Here is a 13,706-nt window from a genome sequence, read left to right on the forward strand (position 1 = left end):
TGAATGCAAGCTTTCTCATCCTCATATTACCAATAAGTAATCAATTAGAGGACCTTTTGAGCACGCTTCCGCGATACAGCGTTTTGCGCTCAGCCTTTAACAGCACGCTTTTCTTTAAAAAAAAAAAAAAACGAGCCTCTTATCCAATCCGACAGGGACCGTTCATAATTATGACGCTAAAATAAATTGTATTGCATTGTGTCGGACGAAATGCAATGAAGTATGGATTTTCTGCTCGAGCTGTCAACGCTGCGCGCCAACGTAGCTGATTGTTCCACCGCGTCATTCAGCGATCGCTGCAAAACGGATGCCTGTGAGGCCCCTGAGTGGCAACTCCTCCCACCCCTTTATAAGATCACTCTTGGCGTTATAACTCGGATAACATTGTTATGTAACTCGCAAAAAGTAAGTAAAATAAGTGGCAAGGAAAAGTGCTGGGATTTGCCAGGGCGATGCACAGAGGCGGCCCGCCACGGTTTAGCCCCGTAAGACCTTCGTTGCCACTACTGGGAGAAACCTGAAGTGTATTTCAGTGAGGTCATAAAACCAAATTTTGACATTTTCTGCTCTACTAGAGTAAGTGTTTCATTTTCTCCCTGGAAAAGTATGACATTAATTTAAAGGCCAGCACCATACAGGAATGGACCCTTCCAGGGATCTCGGTATACTCTGAACATGAAGTTACACTGTTCGTGTATAAGGGTGTAATTTATATTTATGCACCATGACTGAGGAGTTACCATCTCTGTCGTCTCTCTCTCTCCCGCATGTTTACCTGTAGGCTTCCATCATGCCAGCTGTACCAGGACAGCTCCTCGTCATGCAGCCTCTGCGCGGCACGTGCAGCCGGTTGCGATCCAGGCTCGGGTTCAGAGTCCATCCACAGAAACTCGGGCTGCCACATCATCAGGTCCATCCACACACACCGCCTCTCTGCAAGTTCCAGTGAGTGACTGTACTTTTGGCCGACAGCCAGCACACACTTCCGGCAATAAACCGTATACCTCCCCCCCCCCCCCCACCTTGGTCGCCAGCACTGAACCGAGGATCTCCTGCTTTGCTCAGTTCTCGCATTGCTACCGAATGGAAAAGGCTCTATGCACTGCTCAGCCTCGGTCTTCTTTCTCACTCCAGGTGTTCCTTCATCCCCACTTGATTAAGACTGATTCTCTGTTGCTCGCTGCCCTCAATCCTGATGCGGAAAGCATGTTAAGCACTGTGAAGTCCCTTCCAGTTACCTCAGTGGCCTCCTCTGTGCCTGCTGTCAATGCCACCTCTCTGCAGGTAGCCCACCTCCCTTCTTCTAGGACTGATACCCTGCACACCTTGTGCAAGGTCTCACACGTGTACGTGTTCCATTTCTGGGCATTTTAGTCATATCTCTCACCTTGTGTGCCTCTTCTCAGGCTCTGATGCCTGGCAGTGCCATCTTGGCCACGATGCCTCTCATGGTGGATGCAAAGAAAGTGCCAATCAGCCGCCTTGCCGTCAGCAGCAAACCAACAGTCCCGGCCAATAAGAGAGAGAAGCGGACGGCCCATAATGCCATAGAGAAGCGCTACCGGAGCTCCATCAACGACAAAATCATAGAGCTTAGAGACTTAGTGGCTGGATCTGAGCCCAAGGTATCCTTTACTGCCTTACACTTCAATTTACTATACTGCATATTGGATACATTTGATCGACGTGAAAGGTGCACACTGAAATATGCCTCATTTCGTTCAGCTGTGGATGCTGGTTTCGTTTCCGTCTTCAGGTGAACAAGTCGTCAGTGTTGAGGAAGGCGGTCGACTACATCCGCTTTCTGCAGCAGACCAATCGGATGCTGAAACAGGAGAACATGTCTTTGAGAAACGTGACCCAGAAAAACGGTGCGCTTCGTTCCGAGTGTCCTTCTGCTGGAAATGGCACATGAGCGCCAGTGAAATATTTTCTAAATCTTTTTCAGTGTCTCAGCACTTCATGTTGTCCCTTTAAGTGTAAAGTAGATATGAGCCAAATTTAAACACAATCCAACAATTTTTTAATGGTCGCTCAAGCATATCACTTGTATGTACTAAGGATACACTGCTCTTTGACAGTATGTGAACTCTACAGGGATGGTCATTATTCTTGTATAAAATGTTTAACATCAGAAGAATAAATGACTATGATTTACACATCCGATTGTACTTACCTACTTGGTGTAACCAGTGCAACTTGGGGTTCACTTATTTTTGCACCTGCACTACTTCTGTTTTTCTACTACACACATCATTTCCTCTAAAGCAACATACAGAACTGGTAAAAACACAGCTCTCATATCAGATGATAAAGACTGGGTCTCATTAAATAACCCTTTTGTGGTCAAACTGAGGGACACAAGGGGCTCACATACTTTCAGGCGGCACTGTTTTAAATTGGGTGGCATGGCGAGTAGCGCTGCTGTCTCACAGCCCCCGGATGGTGCAAGAGGACATGGGTTCGATCCCCGCTCAGTCTGTGTGGAGTCGATCCCCGCTCAGTCTGTGTGGAGTTTACATGTTCTCCCTGTGTCTGTGTGGGTTTCCTCCGGGTGCTCTGGTTTCCTCCCACACTCCAAAGACATGCTGTTCAGGTTCCTCCATAGTGTGTGAGTGGCAGATAGAGTGTGTGTGTTCCACTGATGTATGGATGAGTAACCCAGTGTAAGTAGTGTATCTAGCAGTGTAAGTCACCGTGGTGAATAAGGTGTGTGGGCTCATAACACTACATGGAGTTCATTATAAGTTGCTTTGGAGAAAAGTGTCTGCTAAGTGAATAAATGTAAATTGGTAGTTTACTCAGCAAATCCACAGAAGACACACAGTTTACCGTCGCAGGTTTTCCAACAGTGTGGCCAACGTTGGGTTATGGAGGTCATGTCAGTGCTTCTCCACTAAGAACTGGTAAAAACCCATCCCTATTAGCGCCATGCCACATCCTGCAGCGGTGCTCAAAAGGACAGGTGTGTTGTGTTTGGAAATTAAAGAATATCTGACGTAGCACAGTGGTTAGAGCTGCCACCTTCAGAAGTTGCAGGATTGAACACCCCCCCATTGTTGTATCCTTCAGCATGGTACTTACCCTGATTGTGCCAGTAAAAATAGATAGATAGATAGATAACAGAGTTGTATAAATTGCAGGCAGGTTGACATTAGAGTTTACTTTGGAGAAAAGCATCAGCTAAATTAAAACTATAAAAGTTACATGAAATAAGTGGTCTTGGTCCAAATAAGCAAATGTCAGCATTAAGGGTACCAAACAGGTTTTTCAGTAATAAAGTTATAAGAGTACTGCTGATGGCAGTTTTGACACCGAACAACCTGTTAGACATGTGATGGAACAGAAAAACAATCCACGAAACGCTGAGGCCTCTCAAACAACTAGAAGTTCATTTTCTCCGTATCTTTCATCGGCACCCTGCCCATCCTTTAGGGCTCAGGTGCTCCTCTCACACGCTTGCTTCGTGTCCTCTAGAGTCTCTCGGGGACCTGGTGGCTGTGGAAGTTGAGGCTGCGGCTTGTGATGTCAGTCTGAGCCAAGTGCCAACACCTCCGCCGTCTACCGGCAGCTCGCCGCGACACAGCCGCTCCTCGTTCCGCTTCAGCAGCGACTCGGAGCCAGACAGCCCTAGCGGGGAGGTGTGAACAGCTAACACACACACATAACATTAGCTAACTCCATTACCAAGAAGCCTTGAAAGTCGCTCAGCGGAGCAGCACTCATCGTAATCACGTATTAATGACATAATAATAACATAGTTTACATCATGTGTACATGGCTAAAACGTGGTATTTTTTATGCTTTTCCGTGACTTTTTTCTGCCGATTTCTCACCTTTCAGCCAGCGATTCGGCAAATCGGGGCCACCTTGTGCAGCGCAGGCATGCTGGAGCCCTCCCGCATCCCTCTCTGCATCTTCACCTTCCTCCTCCTCTCCTTGGGGCCACTGGGAGTGCTGCTGGGTGCTGGGACTAGGGGCTCGGGGACTGGTGGCGCTAGGACTGGGGTTCCTGCAGAGCACGCTGGCTTTACTGGTCCAGGCCGCACCATCATGGGGGTGAAAAACGAGGGTAGCGTGAACCACTTTTTAGCCGCAGCCTTTTACATTCATAACGCAGATATTAAAGTCATCGTTTCCTGTACGAACGCCTCTTTTTGGCAAAAATTTAAAAACGGCAAAAAAAGAAATCATATTTGACGAGAAAAAGCAGAAAAAGATACAAAGGAAATAAAATGCGAGACTGCAGCTAATTACGGGTGCGATCGAATATTATTGCGCTCACGTTTTGTCCATTAAATTAACATAACCACCAGGAGGTGAAGAGCCAGGGGCTTGGCCGGGCTGGATCACGCTCATCTTCTCCACATGGCCGCTAAACGGGCTGCTGGTGGCGGGCTTCCTCATTTAGCTGCTGGTGTACGTAGAGCTCGTCGGCAGACCCTTCTCCGCCTCCTCCGTCCTGCTCCGGAGGTGCTGCAAGCGGGCCGGATTGGACCTTGCAAGGGTGAGGGGCGCTCCCTCGACACCCATATTTCAATATGCTCGACTGAGCAGCTGCCCTTAAATGTGCCGCGAATGTGTGCGAGTCCCGCGGAGCATGAATTCTGCCGGTGATGGTGAGCGCAAGAAGAAATCGAAAAACGCAGGAGAAGGACACATCCTCGGCGACAAAGCGTGCTTAATTGAAAAATGATGACACGTGACTATGAGACGCTGAATTTGCAGCGTCTCATAGTCGCGGGGGGGAGTTTACGTTCCGTTTAATGCTCTGTCGGGAGATCTGTCTGAATTATAAGGTTTTTGCAGGTGCACGTGAAAGCGTTCTCCTTTTCACATCTGTATGCTTCTTTCTCCTCCCGTTCCCGTTCCGCAGGGAGATTTGGCCCCGGCCTCCCGGAAGGGCCCGCCGGAGGCCTGCCGGCACCGCGTGTCCCAGCTGCGCAGGGAGCGGACGCTCGGCGAGGAACAAGGGTGGGCTTCTCGCAGCTCAGCCGGTCCCCACTATGCCAGAGTCACTCTTCTTACCTGGACTCGCTGCCCAGCCCCACCGTGCTAAAAAATCTTTTGTCACTCACATGCAACACTGTCGGTGTGGAGGTGGTCGGCAGTGTAGTGACTAAGCGGCGCCATCTACGAATAAAAGCTTGTCTGTTCCGGTCCCAGGATGGCCCTATATTTGGAGCTGGAGCCGGTTGCACAAACTTCGAAAAATACCGTGAATAAGAAAGTGAATAAATGATTATAGTTTAAAGCAGCAACATATGTAGGCTGAGGTGGATAAAAGCAAAGCAACTAAGGTAGAGTACGTAAGCAGTGTTTCTTTCTCCCGCAGGGAGCGCTCTGATGCTCCGAAGAGCCTCCAGCTACTGACAAGCTCTTCAGATCCTGCGGGAGCCACAGGCTGTCATCAGCTCCCGGGGGATCGGAGCTCTCCGTGCCTGGATGGGACTGGGATCCGCGGCGCGTCTGCAGCTGAGGGTGGGCCGAGGCACGCCGTCGCGGGCATACCTGGCCAAATTCCATTCATTAGCGATTTAAAGAATCGGGAATTGCAGGAGACAATTAATGCAGAAATGATGGAGAGAAAAGTCCGAAACATTTTGCGATGATCGAATCGTTCCATCAGCCAACCAGCTTCGATCGTGAGGCTATGCAGCTATTTCGTTTTGTGCGGTCCCCCTCCCTCTCGAGCCGAGGTTGTCCATCTGTCACTTTTCACCCGAGCAGACAGTTCGAACGTTCGTTCGTATCCGTAGGGCGACGCGTGCGGCAGATGCGAGCGATGGAAAAGGAAATCCGTATAAGAATGCTGCCGTGTTTGTCTGCGAGAACATCCTGGTCTGATGCGCCCGTCCACTCTAAATCCACGTGCTGTGACGGTTTTCATTCGGAACGGGAGGCCTCGGCGGTGGCGGTTGCGCTCCGCCGGCTGCGAGGGAACGGCGCTGCTGCTGCCAAGGATCAGCGCCCAGCTGTACAGCACCTGCAGGCTTCCAAGTGAGAGGCGCGGAACGCACCCGTCCGCACAAACATGCTCGTGCACAGGTATACACAAACACACGCATTCCAGCGTGGACGCGAACACGTACACGCGTTTAAATACACGCTCAAAAGCAGACGCAGACTCTCGGAGGAACGCAGCGCATAGTGAACGCACGCTAAGAAAAGTAGGGGGTGGCCACGAAGTCCCCGTGGATGCTCGCTGAACTTTCTTAGAAATTGTCTTCAAGCTCCATTTCATTCTCTGCATAAATCTGGATCTTTTCCCACTTTTTCTTCCATTTATTATCGCTGTCTCTTTTCTCCAAAGCGACTTACAATGTTTTACTCGTGTATGCGGCTCGGGAAGCTTTACCGGAGCAATTTAGGGTAAGTACCTTGCCCAAGGGTCTTATAGCGGTAGGTGAGATCCGAAGCAACCGTTCGGATTCAAAGGCAGCAGCTCTAAGTACGACGCTACCAGCTGCCCCTACTTCCGCAGAAAGAACGAAACATGAGCAGAAAACATAGAGAAAGGGTTAACAAAGGACACAGAGTCACGCAAAGGGATTTTGTGGCCACTCCGCACATGAGTGAATACCCTTGGCTAATGCATGCAAGCTTGTGCTTCTTAAGAGGGACCAACGAAGGCTGGAACATCGCCCTCACTGCCCACCACTTCTTCGGAAACTTATGTTTTGCATTCTATTCCTCAACTTGGGTTACGGGGGGGACGGTGGCACAGCGGGTTGGACCAGGTCCTGCTCTCCCATGGGTCTGGGGTTCGAGTCCCGCTTGGGGTGCCTTGTGACGGACTGGCGTCCTGCCCTGGGTGTGTCCCCTCCCCCTCCAGCCCCTCGCCCTGTGTTGCCGGGTTAGGCTCCGGCTCCCCGCGACCCTGTATGGGACAAGCGGTTCAGATGATGTGTGTGTGGATTACAGAGGCAGAGGCAGCTGCCCCCAGACAGACCACGTGGCCACGGACCCCCACTGTCACAGCAGCACTACGGAACGGGTCCCCCTCCAGTCATCTGAGACGCTCGGTAATGGGCCGGTACCCATATCTCGTTGCCCCTTCCCTCCTGAGGTGTTGGCGTTCCTGGTCCGAGCTGCAGTGCTGTGCAGCTGCACGGGTCTCTGACTTTGCGTGATGCTTCTGCAGCGCAGCAGAGAGTTGGGCCACACTGCGCTCCTACACATCCTGTGTGCCTCTCTCCTTAGAAACAGGTCCGGGACCGTAAGCCAAACACACGTAGAATCTGCCGTGTCCAACTATTTTCTGTAAAATGTTTTCACTTCGCTCATGCCTTTGAATTAAAATGTTACACAGGAAAGAAGGGTAAAAAGTGCTTTTCAAGGCCGGCACAGTGGTGCAGCAGGTAGGCTTCACGGGGCCTGGCTGGTGCGAGAGAGCATGGGTTCGATCCCTTCTCAGTCTGTTTGGAGAGTGCGTGTTCTCCCTATGTCTGTGTGGGTTTCCTGTGGGTGCTCTGGTTTCTTCCCACAGTCCAAAGACAGGCAGTTCAGGTGGATTGGTGACTTTAAATTGCCCTTAGTGTGTGTGTGTGTGTGTGTGTGTGTGTGTCTATCCTGAGATGGACAGGTGTCCCTTTCAGGTGGAACCCCTCTACAGCATCGCACCCAATGCTTCCAGGATAGGCTCTGGTTCACTGCAACCCTGCTCAGGACAAGCGATTATTGAAATTGGATGAGTGGAAGTGCTTAACTAAAAAAAATTGCCTTAACAAATGTACAAGAAAAATTGCTGTACTGTCATTAAAATGTATCTTTAATGCTCTGGGTAAGGAAGTTCTGGAAATTCTCTTTCTCTGTGTTAACACAGCACCAAGTAACTTCTAATAATAATCCCAGTTACTTAGTCATTTTCTAACTTGCTGCTTATTGAAATAAAATTATCTCATTTAATTTGCTGCTGTACACCCTCCTTACCCTGATGAGTACACTCTGACCTGCGCTGTCCTCCCCCGGCCAGGTGTCCCAGGTGCTGCACTGCAGCCTCCTCCTGGTGGCGCCCTGCAGCTCGAAGGGCCAGCAGCACAAGCCGAAATGCAGCAGGGCCTGTCGGGGTTCCTCTGTGGTGCAGCACGGCTTCCGGCGGCTCCTGAGCTTCCCGAGGAGGATCGTGTGCAGCTTTAGGCCCTCCGTGTGTGTGTGAGAGCATGGGGTTCGGGTTTGGGTGTCGTTTTGTATCGTCCAAACGGGGGTAGAGTCAGCCAAATACACACACACACACACACACACACACACGCACACACACCATCTGAACCGCTTGTCCCATATGGGGTCGCTGGGAGCCGGAGCCTACCCGGCAACACAGGGCATAATGCTGGAGGGGGAGGGGACACACCCAGGACGGGACGCCAGTCCATCACAAGGCACCCCAAGCGAGACCTGAACCCCCAACCCACCAGATAGCAGGACCCGGCCCAACCCACTGCACCACCGCGCCCCCCATACTCAGCCAAATAATGCTTTCAATATTACGCACAGACATAAAAGCTCAAAATGTTCCTAGTGTGTATTTAGCAAACTGTGCAAGTGCCTGCAAGAGAAAGAAAGGAAAAAGTGAAAAGGAGTCTTATGGATGCCGGTGAAAGAGTGGCATCAGTAGTAAGCAGGGAGGAGCCGACAGGAAGAAAGGACGGAGCCCGTGTCAGTGTGGTGGGTGGGGGTGATGTCGAGACAGGGAGCACTTTCCAAGCCTGTCTGCCGAGCTGACACCCCTCCATCTGCAGCTGTTCCTGCAACTAGCTGTGGCCGAGCACATGGTGGGACCAGTGCCAGCCAGATGACCTCCCCGACAACGCCCTGTCCCCTCCACCGCAATGACAGATGTATGAAGTCGCTGCTGGACGTCTGACAGTATTTGATGACCGGTGCACGAGAACCTGTAGACACACAGAGTAACCTTTGGGTCTTCTTCTCATCTCCGCACTACCTATAGACATAGTGAGCGGATCTGCGGTACAAACAGTTACGTAGAGTCAGAAATACGTCAAATGCTGATCTCGAAAAGGGTTCGGTGCGTATGAGCAAGAGTTGGGGTGCATGTGAGTAAGAGTTGGGGTACGTATGTGTAGGATGTGGCCCACTTAGGACCCTTTGACAGAGCTCATACAGTGTCTACCTGCCTTCTATTGCTTGAATTAAAACCCTTTATGTGTTTGAAATGAAGTTAATTTTTATTTCTTGTAATTACCTTACGTTCACTTGCAGAGATGCTTTTTCCCAGTCATGCATTTTTTGTTCCATCACCCGAAATATCTTGTTGGTAATGTACAATCGCAGAATTACGATACACTGTCAGCAATTAATAGTGAAAGAGGTTCAGTTATCCGCATACAGTACGTTATGGTCAGACTTTGAGGAGCACTGACCTGTCCCTGTGAATTCATTGTACATTACTTCATTTTACCTGCTTTCCACAACACAGTTAACTGCATGATTAATTTTTACTTGGAGTTTCTGTAATATTTAAATGTAAAGTCTAATTTCTCATTACTGAATCATATATTATAGATGTGCTAAACTGGTGGCAGTAATTGTAATTTAATATTATTGATGTTCCATCTTTACATGCATTTTGAAGGTAAAGTATGTCAAAAGTCTAAGCTGACTGTAACATATCCAATACCGAAGAGCAAACCACAGTATTGCAGTCTGTTTGTGATACAACTTCAAAGTGTTTATTTAGAGAAAAAAAAAATATATATATATATCAAAAATTTCAGAGTTTTGTTAAAAAGAAAAGATTGAAGAAAAAAATGTGTCAGAGTGCCTTGGGTTTGTAAATGTGTGATTAATTTGCAAATACCTGTAAAAACCTATAAATGCAATTTTTCTGTCAGACTTTTTCATGAATCCAGAAAAGACCTGAATGCTCCAAATTGATTTTTTTTTGTTTGTCACAGTACTTATTACTGCCGAATAAGAGCGCATTGTGCAATCATTTCCATACCTGTTGTGGAACATCTTACCTGGTCTGTACCTCCTCCTCATATGCTTCTTGGTTAGGCTCGAGACCACCACCGTCCTGACTTGAACAAGTGGTTACTGACAGTAAACGAGTGAGGTAAAAATAGTTTTACTGCAAGAGGACAGACCTAAGCTTACATTCGAGTTGCTCAGCTTGAGTTGCCAAGTCATTTGGTAGCTTGTGAAGAAGTAAGCGGAGGAGATCAGATGGGGGATGCTTGTCTCAGTCCTCTGGGGCTCTGCTTGAAATACTCTGATGTTCTCAGACACAGACACAAACATGCACGCGCACACACGATCCTTAAACGCTATAAAGTTTCACGTCCTATCGTTAAAAACGGAAAGTTTTCCGAGGCTTTGTAAATTCACTTCGTTGCCGCTGATGGATGAAATTAACAGCGCACGTTTAACGTTATAGAATTCCGCGGTAGGAAAACAAACAAAAGTGATAAAAATTCATTTGAGAGTAATTATGAGCAACTGTTATATTAAAAAGAAAAAAAAAAGCAGTGTCTCTAATTATAGGTGTTCCAAAATGTTTTATTTTAAAGTTTTTTTGTACTAAACTTGTTGAGAAACAGCGGCAGCCAGTCTCGCAACATCTGACATCATACCGAGTCGCCACTGTCTTTCTTGGTGAAAATCTTCATTGAAATAAGCTCTGGTGATAGAAGCGATATCAATATCTACCTCTGACCGCTTTCCAGTAAAATGTTGAAATACACACAAACGTAAAACAACTTCTTGTCTCCCGAGGCCAAATAACGACGTTGTTTGCTACTGACAACCTGTAGCTGTTACATCCACATTACAAAGGCCTGGAAAATATGAAAATCTTCGTGTATACGAGATGAGCATGACACAAACATGTCAAACATTTGAAAAGTCACTTTAATTGATTTGTTTAATATTTTGTAGGCAATAACATTTATTTTATAGAAAATAAATATCTCTAAGAAATACTATACACAAGTCTTTAAGTACATCACATCTTACAAGAAAACAGCATCAAATAATTATATACAACATTAAATAATTTAGCCGAAGTATAAAGTATGGTTGAGTACTGACTGTCACCGTCTTCTTGTCGTCTTCTTCTTCTGAACGGTATCTTTTTACAAAACTCATTTTTAACTTTCAGATTAACCGACTACCTTATAAATGCTTGCCTCTTACGTGAATAAAACTAGAGTTCAAGAATGTAAAATGGAACACTGACCTCAGACAGAACAAATTACAATATCCAGTTGAAGTTCACGTTATGTGCTGCAAAATACCTAAGAGCTGTGCAAACCCTGTGCGAACGGATATTCAGTTAAAAAACAATCTTTGTGACTTTGTGAGCACACTTATGCATATTTAGGTGAACTAACTTGATGCAACGTAATACTATGGTAATATAAAACTTCACAGATGGCCATGTGAGTATTGTTTATTCCATTACAGAGGTCTGAAAAACACATTAAAAATATATGTTGGAAGAACAATATATTAAAATACATCCATTCACACTCTTGCCCACGGGTCCAATACATTTTGAGTGCGAACTGGTTAAATATTTTCACATTGCCTCGGTGGACTGGTGTTGAGGGAATTGCTTAAATGCTTCGAATAGCAAATGAAAATAAGACACTTGAAAAACGTGAAAAATTTCTGTATGTGAAGAATGAGAACCTCCGGTTTCCAACAATACTTATTTCAAGAGTGATTTCCCCTCTCTCACTGATTGTTTAGTTCAAAATAAATGCAGCAGAAAGCTGTATGTCTCACCAGCGACACAGAAAGGAGGGAAGCTGCCATCTGATGACTATAATGTACACTTGACTTGAGCCGGTGTCAGTGCTGCAGCTGTCGCTCTGCAGGAGAGCTCCTGTTGGGTACTTCGGTGTGCAGGGCTGCTGCGGCGTAATCCGCGTTGGCTCCTCGGGAGCCTGGATGCACCTCCTTTGATGCACCGCGCTGGAGATCTTCCCAAGCTGCCCAGGTTTTCACGAAGCCTGGAAGGGAAGGAGCGGAGAATCCAGACACGCATTAGGGAGATGCTGCCCGCAGCGAAATCGCACAGAGCTCAGCACGGGCCGAGAGATGCTCCGCTCAACACCAGCGCAGGCAGACTGCAACAGAGCAGTGAGTGAAGAGCTGCGAAACAGTGGCACGCATAGACGTGTAAAGCACACGTGTGCGTGCTACGAGCGCCACGTATAGGACCCCGATCAGAGGCAGGTCCTTGTCGGCGAGAGACAACGTTTTTAAATGACCTGCTCTACACCCTGTGGCCACAGCGCAGAAGAGAAACCCCTCGTGTACTTTCCACTGTACATTCACATTTCTCTTGCAGATGCTCTTCTCCGAAGCAGCTTCCAGTGTGAAGCTTTTTCCAATTGCTTACCCGTTTCTACGGCCGGGTAATTTTTACCGGAGCAGCTATGGTAAGAACCTTGCTCAAGGGTACTACAGCAGGAGGCGGGATTCAAACGTGGGCCCTCTTCATCCAAAGGCTGCAGCTCTAACCACTACACCACCTGCTGGCCCTAGACCAGTATGACGCAATCTGTTGCTCACCCGAAACTTCATTGTTGTTCTTCCAGTTTTTCCTCAAAAGAATGAAATACAGGCAGGTTTCTTTGAAGCCGCCCCTCCGCTGCCTAATTTAAAGCGTGTACCATGAACTGACATCAGTTGCGCATGGTTCACTCTTCCCATAAATACATAACCTTGTTTATGTGCTCGCAGAAGAGAAAAGACTGCACCCCTCTGGTTCCCTGCACTGTCTCCGCAGAACCCTAGATGGAGGTGCTATGCCTTTTTATTGAGCCCGTGGAGTGGCATTGCAAAAACCAGAGCTTTCAGATCCTGGAGTTAGTGAATCACTTTGATGTGCGCTCTGCCTGCTCCGAGATCTCATTACGTGGGAGGCAGAAGGGGGAGGCTGTATTGATCAGCAGCCAAGTTCTCTCCTCTGTCAGCCCATGGAGGATAGACTGCTGTGTTTCACACATAACTGCCTGCTACTTAGCGCTTAACGTCAGCCTGTGCACTGGCTCTGACCTTCTCTTTCTCTGTCCTCCATGCAGCGGTGCCGCCTGGCCAGGAGGTGGCGCAAGACACAGCGGCCCGTCCCACACCGACGACTCCCAGGCTCGTAAACCTTTGCGTTTGGTACCGGTGAGAGTGAGCAGTGTTGCAGTGCTTAGAGCAGCAAATGTCAGATTAGATCGCAGCAATAATGCGAATGTCACTGGACCACACAATAGCTTCATAGTGCATTGGCTTGCGGGGGTGCGGTGGTGTGGCAGGTTTGGCTGGGTCCTGCTCTCTGGTGAGCCTGGAATTTGAGTCCTGCTTGGGGTGCTTTGTGATGGACTGGTGTCCTATCCCGGATGTGTCCCCTCCCCCCTTCAGCCTTGCACCCTATGTTGCTGGGTTAGGCTCTGGTTTGCCGTAACCCTACTTGGGACAAGCAGCTTCAGCCAGTGTGGTTGTGTGTGTGTGTGTGCAATGACTGCAGCAGGTAGTGTTACTGCCTCCTAGTGCCAAAGCTGTGTGTTTGGGAAGAGGTTTGAGTTTGGCTCTGGCTCTGGGGGTATGGAGTTTGCTTGAGCAGTGGTAAACTGCCTTTGTTACCATGAAAACCTAGAGGAATTGCAACGAGTCACATCTGACCATGTGGTCCTTACCCAACCCCTGGGGCTTGCCTTAACAAAGTATTATATATCTATATATCCACA

The 13,706-nt window shown here is 48.2% G+C and overlaps 1 protein-coding gene across 1 annotated transcript in view; it reads right to left on the reverse strand.

Annotated features, from left to right (window-relative positions):
- Positions 1-11,070: 11,070 nt before the first annotated feature.
- LOC108939847 (transcription factor 20-like) overlaps positions 11,071-13,706 on the reverse strand; it is a 29,098-nt gene continuing 26,462 nt past the window's right edge. Inside the window, 1 exon segment of the mRNA XM_029246980.1 lies at positions 11,071-11,975. Coding sequence (XP_029102813.1) covers positions 11,967-11,975 — 9 coding nt within the window. The 3' untranslated portion in view covers positions 11,071-11,966.

The sequence above is a fragment of the Scleropages formosus genome, chromosome 20 (assembly GCF_900964775.1).
Source record: "Scleropages formosus chromosome 20, fSclFor1.1, whole genome shotgun sequence".
Lineage (NCBI taxonomy): Eukaryota > Metazoa > Chordata > Actinopteri > Osteoglossiformes > Osteoglossidae > Scleropages > Scleropages formosus.